General features: G+C 33.5%; 1 protein-coding gene across 1 annotated transcript in view; it reads left to right on the top strand.

Moving 5' to 3' along the window:
* Nucleotides 1–75: 75 nt before the first annotated feature.
* LOC129223963 (U4/U6.U5 tri-snRNP-associated protein 1-like) overlaps nt 76–16,637 on the top strand; it is a 59,509-nt gene continuing 42,947 nt past the window's right edge. The window contains exons 1-3 of the mRNA XM_054858347.1: nt 76–769; nt 5,731–5,773; nt 14,969–15,024. Of these exons, the coding sequence (XP_054714322.1) occupies nt 154–769; nt 5,731–5,773; nt 14,969–15,024 (715 nt within the window). The 5' untranslated portion in view covers nt 76–153. The remainder of the gene's footprint in view (nt 770–5,730; nt 5,774–14,968; nt 15,025–16,637) is intronic.

Below are 16,637 nucleotides of genomic sequence, written 5' to 3'. Positions count from 1 at the left end.
CCAATTCTGGCAACCTAAAACACCTCATTTAGTAAGGAAGTTTCGCTCTCTTCAACGACCTACTACTTTGTTTTGTTGTTGGTTGCTGTTAAGAAGAGAGTTGAATCAAATATTGTTGTACTATCTTAACTTCTCTTGAACCTTTTATTCATTATGGGATCATCAAAAAAGCACAAGGAAAAGCGTGACAGAAAAAAACACAAGAAAGACCGCTCTCGTTCAAGGGAAAGAAGTTCGGAAAAGAGCCACAAACGAGCCGAGAAATCGAGTCATCGAAAAGAAAGACGTAAGATCCCCGAGGATGTTCCTGCAGAATTTGATGCGAAAATTGTTGAAAAAAGACGTAATCGTCATTCGAGTGATGAAGATAGTTCAAGAAGACTTGAACAGCATGAAAGACGTGAACCTGTGAGAGCACCCTCCCCTGACGATGATTTTGACGTAGATAAATTGCTTGACTCAAAACTTTCTGAAAACCCCACTGATTTTGCTGCCATAATTGCTAAGCGGAATGCCAGAAAGCGACGTCGTGAAGATGCAATTGAGGAACTCAGAAAGAGACAAATGTTGAGCACTAGGGAGGACTCATTGGAACGTTTTGCTACGGAGCAATTGATGGAAGAACATAGTCAGCCAGTTGCCGTAAAGACGGACTATTCCCCACCAAGCGACAGCACTACGCATAAAGCTGAAATTCCATTTATAACGGACGTACGGATCAAGGAAGAACCTCCGGAAGTAGTTGAAGAAAGTACTCCTATACATGAAGGTAGTGTTGTATTTTTTTTTTTTTCTTAATCTGAAATCGGTTTTAATTTATAGGCATGAAATACTTGTACAGTAATAAATTTCCATCCCCAAAACCAGTGGCTAAGGCAGAACCACCATGCAATATTATACCAGACAGCCCGGTTATCACATCCAGAGACTGCAGTTTCATTCTTATTAGAACTTTTCAGACTTTAATAGTGAATAACTGGGATGTCTTTTGTGTTGCATGTCGTTCTGGTTTATAACCGTGGTTTAGGGACAGTAACTTACTGCTGTATAACCCAAGCTTTGCCTTCAATTCAGAGTCGAACAGCACCATGCTACGGACACTCCCTGGCAAGATAAATTAACTTTGCCTACCAGTTTGTTGCCGCTCTCAGCTTCAATCAGATGACAACCCCATTTGAGCCCAGATGACACTGGGTGTGATCATAGGCATGCGCAGAGTTTCAGAAATGGGGGTACCACTGTACTAGGAGGCTGAAATTGCACTTAGAAATGCTCCCATACTTGCTCGCTTAAGGAAATTTTTCAAATATTGTGAGTAAAAAAGTGTTTTCAAAATGTATGAGGTAAGAAATTAATGAACCAAACGACGTAAAATTTTAGCCTTTTTTCATATTAACTTTCATTTCTATGTGCTATATTGTCTGGTACATTGCATGAAATGCTTGTGTTCAATCCCTGTGTTTGCTTTATGAATGAAAACAAAGGTGCTTTACCATATAGGTTTCCACACTTGGCCAAGGGCAGACCAGAAGCTTTTCAAGGGAGGTTTTACTTTATTGGGGAAATGATGCTTGGTGATATCATACACTATTTTTCCTTTTTTGTAGTCCTATTTCTTTTTGTGACTTTAACATTGTTAAAGATTGTCTAAAACTGTTTTTCAAACTTTAGTATTGAAAAAATACCAGTGCAGATTCCCCCTTGTATCCACCCTTGCACTTTGCTCAGTTCAAATCTTGGAAATCATTTTTCATTTTGTTCACTGCTATGTTTGATCAAAGTTACATAGAAACTACTTGCTTGGTGACATCATATACTATTTTTCTTTTTTAGTAGACTCAAACTAATAAACATTAGAATTTCCATCAAAATGAGAACAAATCTTGTAAATAATTAAAAAAACAATTGAAATAAGCTCCCAAATAACAAATAAACCATTAAATGATGATGAAAGAATGAATAAAAACTTCGACTCTTGGTTGAGATGGAAAATCTCACTACAAAATATCAAAATGGACTTCAAGAAATTTCAACTCGGGAGAAGAGAAATGCGCTAAATAAGCCTGTAGTAGATCCAGCCATGCTCATTTTGCTTTGAATAACCAAGAACTTCATAAAAGCTGTGAACAACGATGTTTTATCAGTACCTTGGGAGGAAATTTCTAAGCTTTGAAACGAAGTTTAAGGAGAGAATTTTTAACTGTCCTTCAAATACGCATAATAATGATCACTGTTTTTGAAAAAAAAAATCTGAAAGAAAAGAAAAAAACACCTAGGAAACCTTTAAGGGTTATTACAAGTATTTTTAAGCAGCAGAGAAGACGAGAACTAAAAACAGGGTCAAAAAATCCTTACAGAAGTTCTGTCTGTGACCATTGATAAAATTCTATTTTGTTCACTTTCTCCGGGATATTTTGCTTAAAAACTGCGAGGCAATGAGCATGAGGAAGGGTTTTACCAAGATAATCTTTATAATGGAATGTAGATGTTAGGATCATTGTGTTGAATAAATGCTCACTAAATACTGGTCAACTATAACAAGAGATGGTCCTTCTTTGACGTGCAAAAAGCAATCGAAAATGAAGCGGTTACAGCAAATTGGGCCAAAAGCAACCACTGCTTTTGGAAAAATAAACATTGTTTAATAGAACAAGACCTATTTAATAGGTAACATTTATTGCACATGGTTTCTTTCCCTTTTTAGACATACTTTCATATCAATGTTTGGGTGTTTTGGCATCTTTCTCCAGTGGCCTTTTGTGTATCTTGAAAAAACAAGAACTAACAAAAAAAAAAATCCACTACCATAATAGTTTTTCTCAACCAAAAATTAGTAAGAATTGTCTATTTAAAACCAGGATGCAGACAAAAAGTTCTTTTTTGTTGTGTAGTGTTATCTTGAAAAATATTTTTAGACTTAAATGTATTCCTACATGATCAATTGAACCCACTAATAGTGTTTTTTGACTTTATTTCAAAAAAATTAAAACACTTGCACCAGAAAGGGTTAAAGTATTCGGAACAAATCTGATATACCCCCCTCTTGGCGACTTTTTCCTGTTGGCGCCAAAAAAGCGTCGCCAAGAAAACTATGTATGACGTCATATGTCATACATCGTTCTTAGCGATGCTTTTTTAGCGCCAACAGGAAAAATTCAAATTATGTCATTAATTATTTAATGAAATTAATGCATTAATTTTTTTCCGTTGTTTCTCCGGGATACGAGCCCTCGGTCTCATAGTACTTTCGTAATGAGACCTCGGCTCGCCGGCCCTGCCTCGGTCTCATTACGAAAGTACTATGAGACCTCGGGCTCGCCAGGACCTCGCTGCCGCTCGGTCCGTTATCCCTCCGACTTTTAATATATATCACAGTCGGATATAAGTCAGATCTCCTCCGTTCAGTATACAATAAAGTCACAGATTTTATGTGAAATTAACACCATTTTTGTGCTACAAAAATGCCAACCAGACCAAAATACAAACTACCAGAAACACACTAAAAACACTTACCTTTTTTACTTTTCTTTTACTTCCTCACGTGAGGCAGTGCACATATGTTCCGCTCTTAGGGAAATTATCCCATTTTTTATTATCATTACTTTACAAAAATATTTAAATTATGTTTGTTTTGACAAAAAAAATTCCAAAAAAAACAACCTTATTTTACTTGTATTTTGTACTCCACCCAATTAATTTCGCGAATTATTTCCAAAAACTTTACAAACATATCCTCATTTTTGTATTCACAATTTTTCATTCAAAAATTTCAATTGATACATTTGGACAACATCACAAACCGAACTCATAATTAAAATAGAAAATTCAACTAAATTAACATTAAAAAACAACAAGAAAAAGAATACTCTAAAATAAAGTTTGAATTGAAACTTTATTTTAGAGTATTCAACTTAAAATCTCCCTAAGAGCGGAACATACGAGCACCTACCTCCTACCACAGAGACACGTGAAAAAAGACAGACTTCGAGAAACTACTTTCCAGCGTTCAAGTTGCAAAACCAGGGTTGCCAAGTTATCGCCTTATTGGCGATTTTCGTATCGAGCGAAAAATTAAAATCTCGCCAAGAGGGGGGCATATCAGAGGAGAGCCAAGTATTCCAATAATTATTTTATTTTTAATTAACTTTTTTATATATCAGTTCATCATAAAAAATATTTTATTATCTTTCTCACCTCATCAGAATTATAAAATATTTTGCATTATGCTTTTTGATTATACTTCATTCAAAAAGAAAAATGGTTTGAGACGTTAAAATATGTTACTTCAGGTTGTTTTAGGCACCTAGTACTTCCCTGGCATAACGCTGATTTATATTTGAAGCACCTAAAAGGAAAAGGATGTAACTGCTAAGTAAAAAATGTTAAGATATCTAGTTCAAAGGTTAGTTAGAAAAAACTCTCACACCTGTGCTGTGGCAAAAGATGGTAACTAACCTTGGTGGTTGCTGCTGTACAGCATGACTTTAAAAAACATGTCAACAGAAGCTTACCTAAAGGTTTGAAACTGTCTTTCTTTTTACTCAAAACTTTTAAGTAGAGTTCCAGGATTGGCAAAAACCCGAGTTTTTTTGAAAAAAGCCCATGGACCCAGGATTTTTTGGGTATTTTTAAATAAAAGCCAAAAAAAAACTAAAGCTGGGTTTTTTAAAAGAAATGAGGGTTTTTTGTCTTTTTTAGGGAAAATGTGGGGTACTTGTAGCATATTGTAGCATAAGTATATGGACAAAACATAAAAATTGTCTTTGGGTAAAAAATAGCTGAAAAATTCAGCGTTTTCTGAAGAAAAGTATAAAAGAAGACGAAACTGAAAAATGGTGAAGTTTCAAATTTTTTAGTTTCCATGATTACCAACAGTTAAGGCAATACTACTTCTCGAGTGATAAAATCTATTGTTCGTTTTTAATTACTACATTTTTTTTTTTTTTGCATTTTACTTTATTGTAATTCATTTTGTTATGCAAAACTACTGTAGAACCTCAAGTAGTTTAAATCCCTTTTTACTGAATTCCAGCTTAATCAAGACATTTCTTTGATTTTTATGTTGCCTGTTTTTCTATTTCTGTGTACAGAGTAAGAAATATTAATCTTTTTCGTAAGATAATGAAAATACTGTACATCCTATGCTGTTTTCTGTCCGACCGTTTGTAAAACCTGTTAAATTCTAAAAAATATACCTTATTTATTCGAGAGTTCTGACGTGTTGGTTTGCAGAAAATAATTTACATAAAAGGCTTTTAGCTAGAGTTTTGCTCTGTACAATCTACAAATATTGAGAAAATCAGACGTGATAGGACTTAGTCAAGATATTTTTAATTGTTTATTGACCAGTTACAGAAAAAAGTTAAATATATTTATTTAAAATCTTCTAAGTATTTTTTTAATGCCGTTTAGAGTTAAGAAATATACTATTAAAGTTCAAAATGCATTTTTTACGTCCATTGTCTGTGGTGAAGAACAAATAAAAAAAAAGTTTAAATTGTGAAAGTATCTAAAATAATTTTTTTAAAAACTTCCCAGAAAATTATTTTAAAAAAATCCAAAAGTGGGCTAAATAATGGGTTTTTGAAAAGAACCCATTGGGTCCAATCCGGCCAACCCTGTAGAGTATCTACTTACATCCTTTTGCTTCTCACTACCTCATTTAATGTTTTAATGATGTGTTACTTTACTTATTGGACTGTAATTAATGACCTTCTTTAAATATTTCAGAGTTCTCTGAACCTCAGTTGAGCCTCAGCATCAGTGAAACTAAGTAAGTATTTTAAATTTTGCATGTTAAAAATAGGACTCGACCGATGCATCGGCCTGGCCGATGCATCGGCGCCGATGGTTCAACAATTTAGCCATCGGCATCGGCATCGGCGGCCGATGCTAACTTGCAGGAAACATCGGCCCATCGGCCTTAAAAACATCGAAAAGCCGATGGAACTGGCCGATGTTTTTTTTAAAAAAAAAAGACCTTTGTTTTACTTTTTAATACAAAATAAAGGGAGTTATTGTTTTCAAACAAAATTGTTTACTTAAATTTCAGTACGAATTTATATTTTAGTCATCCCTGAAAGAGTTTTTAATACTGCATTCAAGTACCAAACACGTTAATTATTGCGTTGTTTCTTGCGGCTGGATGTACGTATGTATCTCTAATAAGTCATAACTAAAAAATGGTAAGCTGTAGAAGGCTAAATTTTCGCCTGTGGGAAGTGCGCACGTTTCAGTTGTGACTTTCCCTTTTTGTTTTCGATCGGATGTTCTAAAAAGCCTGTTAACTGATTTTTTGTGGCTATTAATTACTTATTTCAATGCAAAACTAATATAGCGTCTGAGACTGACGATCATTTGGTAATATATTGCAGAATTGGAGAGCATGGAAGCAAATATGAGATGGCGAAACCGGTTTTGTTTCATTTTGTTCGATTCCCGTTGAACCGACGCGACGGTAATTTTTAATTTTTCGATGTTTGTAATATGAATGTATACAGAATATACACAGTAATGCAGTCTTTTCTGTATCGCTTCTGCGGGCGGAGCTACAAGTTTGGGGCCCGTCAAAATACATTTTGGGGCCGTATTTCTCTATCACAGAAGTTGTAAAACATGTATCAAAAGCATTTTTGTAACTCCTACGGTGTCCCTATGGTTATGGGGCCTCTAGCGCAATTGCAACATTTGCTACATTTTAAAATCTGCCACTGCACGTCAAAACAAACTCGGGTGCAAGTTTTAAAAGGGTTTTTCTGCTCAATGTATATTATTATTTTGAACTCTATTTTTTACGACTATTTTTTGTATTTCCGAGAACACTTGCGTGCTCCACCTCTCACTCCCTCAACTTCTGAAATTCAACTAAAGTTGTACTTCTGAGTTGTTCAAAACTAACACCATTCATAAAATTAGAGATTTTTTTTTCAAGTTTTTATCTATTGCTTAGGAAGAATTTAGAGCATTAATTAGAAATTGATTAAAGACGTTTTGAATGGTGACATAATTCGGAAAACAAAGGGATTTTGAATTTTTTCTTCAGAAGTGCTGAAGTAGATTCAGAAACTCTTCCGAGGCGTTGGTGGTAGCGTTTCTGTACTAAAAAAAATTAAGTTTAACATTGTGAATTACTCCAAAATCAGAGGGTGACCCCCTAATCCGCCCTCGTCGTTTCAAGCATTTCTTAAATATTTAGCAATTATTTATTTTGGTCAAGAAATGTCATTTTGCGTATTTTTTATACTTGTTTCACCTATATTTTGTAATGCGTCACCTTTTTTGCATCATTAATAGCGATCGATTTTTTTTTTCTGTTGTAACTATTTTTATGTATTTTTATAAAATCAATGAATAAGTTATTTTCGTTTTCATCATATGTTTAATAATATGTTATAGAAAAATTTCAAGGATTTTCTACAATGCAATTTTTTAAATTTCAGAAAATTTTTGTTAAATTGAAAAATTTAATTTGAACGTGTTTGTAGAGCTTCATAAAAGATTAATCAATCAAATTGTTCAATATTACGTGTGCAAACATCAAATCAAGTAGTATATATATGTATTCAGTTATTAACTTGGTGTAAATATTGAGTTTGTTTATTGTAGCTGCGTTTTAAAAACCTCGCTCATTTCATGGCTATTTCTTTTTTCCGCAAAATTTATGTCACTGTTATACATTTCATGAAAAATGCCAACTTTTCTATTCATAAATTTTAAAAAAGTATAAAAATATTCCTATTATGATTTAATGTTGTAATTTATCTGTTACCTTTTTTATTTAGCTTTATGACTAAAAAATGTCTGCGTGCAATCTTTCCATTTTAATAGCGTAATTTGTTGACGGTTTCATAGTTTTTTTTTTTTTTTTGAATGATTAAACAACATAATTTAATGCTTTTTAACTATGTTTAGTTTACCTGAATCCAAACATTATTACAATATTACTGAAATCGTAGTTATATGTTCAATTTAAAAAAAAAAATCAATTGGTTATTAAACAGTCTCTTTGTTTTCCCCCATTTTTTTTTTTTTTTTTTTTTTTTTTGGCTGTTGTTCTTTGTCTTCCATCATACAGCAGTCAAAAAAGGAGAAGCATAACTACACCCTATACAGATTGTACGTAGTACGATCCAAAAGTTCGAGGGACAAGCTGTATAAAACCTTACCCAGAATAGTTCACATTGCCGAAGCTCATCCACCTACAAAAGGTCATCTTGAGGGACTATGTACTTCTGCCAGTGTTCATATAACTTTTGGAAAAACTCCTGGAAGCCATTTTTTGCTACCTTCTGTGATGCAGCTTTATCTTCTCCTGACGGAAGAAAACGGCGTCCATGCAAATGTTTTTTTTTTTTTTTTTTTTTTGCTGGGAACAGGTAAAAGTCACACGGAGCTAAGTCCGACGAAACGTGATGTTATTGGTTTGTCATATCAGAGTATTGACCAATTGAACCGTGCATCCTCAACATGAAAGTCGCTTTCTTCCCCACGATGAAGTCAAAGCAGCAGCGAAAGAGGCCTTACAGGAGGTTGCAATAAATGTCTTTCAGGAGTCCTTCTAAAAGCTATACGAACAGTGGCAGAAGTGCATAGTCGTTCAAGGTGACTATTTTGTAGATAGATTCACGGTAAATTTTTATACAACTTGTCCTCGAACTTTTAGATCATACTACCTACGTATGAGTTTTCAACTTACTATTTCATAACGTTTTTGAGTGACGTAAGTTTACGCGCATGAAAACATCACAAGATAATTTGCGATAATTAACTAAGGAGGCTTTCAAAATTGATATTTCGGTCATCTATATGTTCTTAGATACACATGCATGTACATATTCGCCGAAAAAACTTGTGAAGTTTAAATTGGATGATCGTAAAATAAAAATAGGTCGAAATCTGATTTTTTTTGGGGGGGGGGATTACAATTCCTTATTCGTAGAAAGGAAGTAAAGTGAAATGAATCAATGATCCTTTAAGTCCCTGACAATCTTATCAATTTATTTCTGTTAGATTTTTTTTTTTTGCCATCGGCCAACAGCATCGGCCATCGGCAATCGGCCATTTGGAGGAAAACAATCGGCCATCGGCCATCTTTGAACAATCGGCCAACAATCGGCATCGGCCCATCGGCCAAAAAATGCCATCGGTCGAGCCCTAGTTAAAAACCTAGTGGTTGATTTAGGGCAATTCCAGGAAAAAGTGGACATAAGGACTGAAAGTTGAATTGTTTTATTGCGACAAGTAATGCATGAAGTTAAAGCTAATAACATGAGGTTTACAAAATTATAAAGAAAATTTTTATAAAAGTAACCTTTTTACTATTTTTTTGAACCTAAATTTAACGTAATATAACAAATTAGTATTTAGGAAAAACGTATTTTCGATCGCCCAGAATTACTATTTCAAGCAGGAGAATTTTGTATGTGTGTGTATATATTACTATTTGGGACATTTTTTCTATCCTTTGGGACACTTAATTTTTCATGACAAAATATTTAACAGGATTTTTAGTATAAATAAAGTTATAAGGTCTCGCTGTCAAACCCGTCACAAAAAATATGCTTAAGTTACCATAGCAAATGCATTCATCCATGGAAAAACATGATACTTTCCACTAATGTTTGCAGGGCTGAATAGGAGTACAATGTTTAAATTTGATCAAATATTTATTCTCTGGGGAAATTTGGTGTGACAGGTGTGACAAACGTTTGTGATGGGTTTGACAAAATCATTGCGACAGGAATGACAAGTGACAGCATTTAAAATTGCTTTTAAAAACTTACTAAATGAAATAGAAGATTAAACCATTCTATTTCTTAACAAATTAGCATTGTAGTTAAAAAAAAAAAACAATCTGAAAATTATAACATGACGGATTTGAATTAGGTTGTATTTGAATAATTGTTTGGTCTTCTTCAAGCATTTCAAAGGAGTAAAATAGCTTTAAAGGAAGTAAAAAATCAGTTGTGCATTTCCATAACTACTCTGTTTTTTGAAAATGCCTCAGTCAACTTTTTTTCATGAGAAAAGAAAATAATATCGGGGACACTGGAATTATACACCAAGTAAACTTTGTCCGAAATTATGGCACAGGTTCTCAGGATGCAATATAAAATCTCATTAACCAATTATCACATTTACAAGTTGCGCATGGTTAAAAGATAATACAATTTCCTCCCTTATGGAATTAAGTTACTGCATGACATACTGACAAATATGCTCCAAGGGACATTTTAAAATGCTAGCATAACTGATCTAAAAACAGAATTGTCTTAACCATGAAAAGCAGGTTCGGAAATATCCGATATTTTTATATATATCGGATATTTTGATGTATATCCGGTACTTTCAACCAGCTCAAAGTCTTCAAAATAATAAATACATCCTCAAATCACTTTTTATTTTCTTATATTGTTATTATAATATGTAGACTTAAAATTAAGATTTCGTATATTATTTATATCTAATTTTTCATTTCACATTTTTATCAATTTTAATGGGGATAATTTAGCATTAGCTGTTTTACTCATTTTTCTTCTGTCAGCTGCTTTTACAGTTATATGATTCAGAAATACAAAATATGCATTAGTTGGTGCACAGTCATAAGACATTTTCTATTTTTTCTGACCAATGTTTAATATTTAATGAGGCACTTTTAATTTGAATTAAAACTATTATATTACTAATAATTTTATGAAAAAAAGTAAAAAATTAATATTATATTACTTTGTTACATTAATGATGTATTAATACATCATAAAAATATAGTACATAACTTTTTGGTTACTTTTAATAAAAAATGAACAATGATGCTATGATTAATTTCATTTTTGCATTAAAAATACCGTAATTGAAAAAATAAATATCAAAATATCATGATATTTTCAAAATAAATATTGGATGTATATCGGTATATATTATCATGATATATATTGGGGAACCCTGATGAAAAGTGAAAAAATGTTCTGATGTATATAACAATCAAATAATGCTTTTTCCAGGACAGCAGATTTTCAAATGACATGAGATTAGAATTTTTTTTAGCTTTTTGTATAGAATGCAACAGTAGTTATATTCGTGGGGGGCTAAATGCAGTCAACTTTGTCAAATTGAGCTAAGTCAAATCAAACTGCTTTTCATCTATTTAATTGTGCAATGAAGATGACAAGAATTGATGTGTATATTGAAGCAAACACTGTCTGAGTGAATATTGTCTGCAACTTAGAATTAATGAAGAAATGAAGTTCAGAGAAGTGACAACTTTTGGAAAAGCAGCTGAATGTTTAATCTGAACAGACTCCAAAGTTTACATTGTAGAATATAGCTATCACTAAAACTCAAATGCTATATCTTACTCCCAGTCAGATTATATTAACACCTGATGTAGATTTTATTTTTCCTTTCACTAACCACCAAAGGCAATGTAGTACAAAGCACTGCATTATTAGTAATATGTTACTGTTTTACATATTAACTTTAAAAAGAAAAAATAAGTAAAAATATGCAAGCTAATGGATGACCCTGTTGATTTTTCCCCGTAAAAGGTGATATTTGAAAAAAAAAAATTGTTTGTAATTACTAAAAAAAAGCTACACTTGACATAATTTTGTTTGTGCCCATTAAAAAAGTGCTAAACTTGATATACATACACCCTGTACTAATTTTTTTTTAATGAAATATGATTTATATTCACTATTGTCCAGTTTGTCATCTGTACTGATCACTATTCTTTTAGAAATTGCTTATCCGAGAAATGGATTCGCACAGTGTTACACCCGTCACAAATTTTGTCACACCTGTCACAGCACAAAAAAAAATCCTGTTTAGTAAAAAAATTTAATTCATTATAAATATCATGTATTAAGTTTATTTGAATGTCTTTTAATGGAAAAGACATGCTATAGTCATGAAACAAAAATATTCACAGGAATTTCTAGAAATATGAGTGCAGGTGAAAATTCAAGTCTTGCAAGCGTCACACCCGTCACAAGATTTTAAAAGTTTCTCTTAAAAAATTGAAAAGTCCTACAGTTTTGCTTCAACTCAATTATTCAAGCAAATGCATAGTTAAATATGATTAAAATACTTTGTTAGTATTTGATAACTGATTTAGTGCTCAAAATATTGGTTTAACCAGTAAAAATAGTGTCTGAATTTCACACCCAATGGGGGCTCGTGCCTTGAAAAAGTGAGGGGGTCAGATCCTGGATGTACTCGCACCCCCATGCCCCCACCCCTAGTTTTTGAAAAAAAAATTTTTAATATTTAAACTTTCTTAAAATACTTGTGGAAAATAGACAAAATTAAATTCATTTTAAACTCTAAATTATCATTATAGTAGGCTAATTACTTGAAAACAAAGAGTCAAGAAAGGAGCTAACGGTCTAACCTTGTGCAAATGAAGGCTTCTTCAGTTGCTGTTTGTTATTTATTTTTCACAGCCTGAACATTCAAGCTATTAAAATAAACAGCATACAGGCAGGGTAATGGTCTCTGCGAATCCTGCGGTAAATATTGAGGTTCATTGCGTTAGTGTTGAGGAAGAAAAAAGAACAGATAATCCGTGCGGCATAGTATAATCCGTACCTCATTAATTTTACACTTTTTTAACAGATAATCCGTGGATTATGCTCAGGAAAACACTACAATCCATTTTTTTTTAATACATACACACAAAAAAAAGGAAAATAAATAAAAATATAAATTATTGTTTGAAAATCGTGAGGGGGCCCAGGCTCCCTCCGGCCCCTCCCACGAGCAGCCACTGGTCACACCCGTCACAATGGAATTGCCCTTTACTGTGTCCCAATTACAGGGGCCTCCATGATATAGGGTGCAAGAGGGGGTTCCAAAAAGGCACACATGAAAAATATTTTAAGTAGATCTGTTGGTCTCTAAGGGAAATGCGACAGTCCGCCAAACCCTTCAATCCATCCTTGGTGACATTTGCTGTTTAGTCCTTCTTTTCCCAGAAAACTTAATTAATTAGTTGTTCTTATTAAGGTATCTTTGATTTCCCCAATTGCATTTTAAATATGTATTACTTTCTGATCAGAAGAGCAGAATTAAAATATATACCCAGGACCCTAGGAGCATAATTCTTTTCAGCAGATTGATAAAGTCAAAAAGTTTGACGTGATAAATCAAGGTCATAAATTGTAAACTTTAAACTAGCTGCTGGCAATGCCTTAAAATGAAATGCTAAACTTAAAAAGTACAAGTTACATATGCTACCTGCAGACTATAACCCAAAAGATATGGTAAGAAGTTCACTGAAATTCAAAAAAAATTTGCCTTAAAAAGTTTGCGATTCTTTTCTCTCCAACTAAAGAAATGGTATGCAGACTTTCTCTAGAATCTGCAATGTATGTCACTGTGTGGTGCTATTTCTGCTACCAGGAATTTACATTGACAGTACCACAGCTAGAGGGGTGGGTTTTGGGAGTGAAAACTTTTCACAGAGGCCTTGGTTTCAACATTATTACCATTCCTAATGTAATAGTTTACATACATGGTAGGACTTTTTTGACTTAATAACTCCTTCAAAAAAGTTAGTTCTGGCTTGTTGGGCTAAATGCCTTTATTTTTGGTTCTTGAAGGATTTCACCAATATTGTTTAAAAGAAAAATCATTTTGTGACTTACCTTTTGCCATTCCGAGAGAAAACTTTGCGCGAAGAATCCCATCCACCTGCCGCCAACACTCAAATGTCCGAGTTTGAATCGGAAGTGTTTGGAAAACATGCGGCATGCTATGATTGGTTGTTGTCATTCGGCAGATGTCGGTAAACTTCCGAAAGAGCACGTGTCAATGACGTGATGAAATCATGTTGAGGTGTTAAGTGCTGAATGCCAAATTAAATAAGAATTGTGCAACCGGCAAGCTGTGTTTTCTTCGGGTTGTGTTGTTTTGGCAATATGCAAATTAGGTAACGTCACATTGTTTCTGGAAAGGCCGAATCTGGCTATAAATACGCAGACCGGCAGGAGCTCGATCGCTTGGGCTTCGCTTCGTTTTTTACTTCTACTCGTCTCGTCTCGTCTCGTCTTGTGTAGTCTGTGTCCCGTGAACGTGTTTATCAAATGTCATCCTAAATTTTTGCTATTGGCCTCTTGGTGAGGTCTGGTTTTTCCTGGAAAAGCACTGATGATGTTTTGAGTTTGGAACCCGTGTGTTGTGATGACGTCTACAAAAGCAAAGAGTTCTAAGTTTCCCTGATGTGGGTCTTTTGTTCTCCTGCGGAAGAAGATCGCGTCCATCCCTGGCATACCTTTCCTTGATGTGGTGAACTGTGGCTCACGCGGTGTGAATCGACCTGCCTGCAATTCGTGGAAATTGCCACGCTGTCCAACGACCGGTGAGACGTCACCTTGGAACACCAACAGGACTTTTAATCCATGCATGGACCCATTGTAAGATCTTTTTTCTAATTTTTCCCGGGGAACAAATCATTGTGTTGTAACCAATTTTCAATATGTGTCAAATAAATGTTTTTCAGTGTAAAGAATTATTCATGTTTTATTTTCTCCGGGCAGACCACTACCTCAAATTTTTAGTTGGAAATGAGTTGCCTAATTTTCAGCTTAGCTGTAGGCCATAAACCTCAAATTATATCCAACATGGCTGCCATAGTGTCCAGTGATGATGGCTTTTAGGCTTTTGAAGCAGTATTAAAACACTTCAAAAAAAAAAGGCAATATCATGGCCTTGCATTCTTGAATCATTATACATTTTTATTTTAAGATGTATTCTTCATTTAATTTTGCAGTTTTCATGTTTTAAAGTAATAATTTTAATTGTAAATATTTCTTCATTATTTTGTTGAATTGGTAATTTTTTATGTGTTATCTCTACCTACTATTTTGTTTTAATCTTTCAATTTTATATGAGCATAACAAACATATAATATGTTATTTATAAAAAAATCTTTTATGTTCGGCATGAACTTATGTTGAAATTTTTTTTTTAGTAAACTTCGTGCCAAGCTAGGTCTTAAACCTTTGGCTGTGTCCAGTAGCATTCCTGGTAAGTTCTTTATATTCATTGTTTTATGCATATTGTATACAAATTTTTATGCATGCTCAAAACTAACGAGATCACAGTAGAAATACAGTAGACACTTGTTTTACACAGAAGTTACATTCCACAGAAATGCTGCCTAAACCAAGCCGTGTAAATTAAGACTTCATAGTAGTGTTAAAATAGGGGTTAGGTAAGTTCCATAAATTAAAAATACTTCATCCCAGTGATAGATTGAAGTATTCTATTTGTAAGTTTAATGTGTACTCATTCTGATACATATGCACAACGTTCATAAAGGAAACTTATTGTATATATAAACTTATTATTATTTTATTTTAAAAAATGCTGGTTATGATTAGTCTTTTAGCCCAGTCATTAATTTTTATTTTTATCTGTAGTTCTTTCTGGGGCATTAACCAATCCATGATCACTCGTGTCATTACCATGATGGGAACTTCCTTCACTAACAAATCAAAAAGGTTGCTTGCAATTGTGCAGGACTAGCTCAAAATTTCGAGTGTGAAAGCTTTTGATTGTGTATCATCAGTCATGGGCGCCCATATGCAAAATTTTAGGGGGGGGGGGCTCAGATATTTTCCCCATGGTTTAGCAGGATATTTTCCCCATAGATACCAATTTCATTACAGATTAAAGTTATTAAAGTTTTTTAGACATTTTTTATAAATTATTTATCAATGGCTGGAAAAGAAATGTTCTACATTTTTGCAAAGAAAAAAGTACTAAAAGCAAAGAAGTTCTAATTTCCAAGGGGGGGGGGGGGCTTAATCTCCCCCTTGCCCCCATATATGGGCCCTTGTCATCAGTGTTAATATCCTCATTGGTTTTTGTTCTCCTGTGTCACTTCTAAAAGCTTTGCTTCCAGTAAGCTCTGAATTGTGGGAGCTTAATAACTTTACTTCCAGAAAGAGCTGTGGAACCAATCGCAAGTGACCCAAGCTCACTTATTGGCCCACCAAAATGCAGGTTATTGAACATCTGCAATCTCAGGAGTTTGGGTTTTGAAAGAGGGAAAATTTGTATCCGTTTGTAATATCGCATTTGTGCGTAAAATTAAAACTCATTGGGGTAAAAAAAAATAAAGGTGTCAAATCTTAAACCATGTGCTGTGCAATCAAATCAAGGTAAAATAAACTTACGTAAATTGAGCGTCTACTGTATTCATTATGTTTTTGATTGAAAAGCTTGTTGACTGCTTATCACACCGGTTTTCTTTTGCAAACTCAAATTTAAGAAAAAAAAACAGTCTTTAAAATTTTTAATTACATGCCAGGCAAGTTGTTTTTAAATTGCTTAGCAGCTCCTAAAAATCTTCATTGAAAAGCAAACATTTGGTACTTTTAATTGAACCCAAATGGTTGAATATCTTCTGTAATGATTAATCAAAAATAGTGTGCATAAAGCAACATTAAAAGTCTTGTCTCCATTAGAATTTAAAAGCATCTCCATTAAAATATGGCTGATATTCCCAAAAAATTCCAAATTGAATCAGGAAAATAGTCCCAAAAAATAGTTCTCATCACTAAATATGTGATGTGCTACTTGATATGCAAATACTTGGTTCAAATAAATATTTATCTAAAATGTTCAAGCAATAA

This window comes from Uloborus diversus, chromosome 6, assembly GCF_026930045.1.
Source record: "Uloborus diversus isolate 005 chromosome 6, Udiv.v.3.1, whole genome shotgun sequence".
NCBI classification, from domain to species: Eukaryota; Metazoa; Arthropoda; class Arachnida; order Araneae; family Uloboridae; genus Uloborus; species Uloborus diversus.
This window is presented reverse-complemented; position numbering and strand designations above follow the sequence as displayed.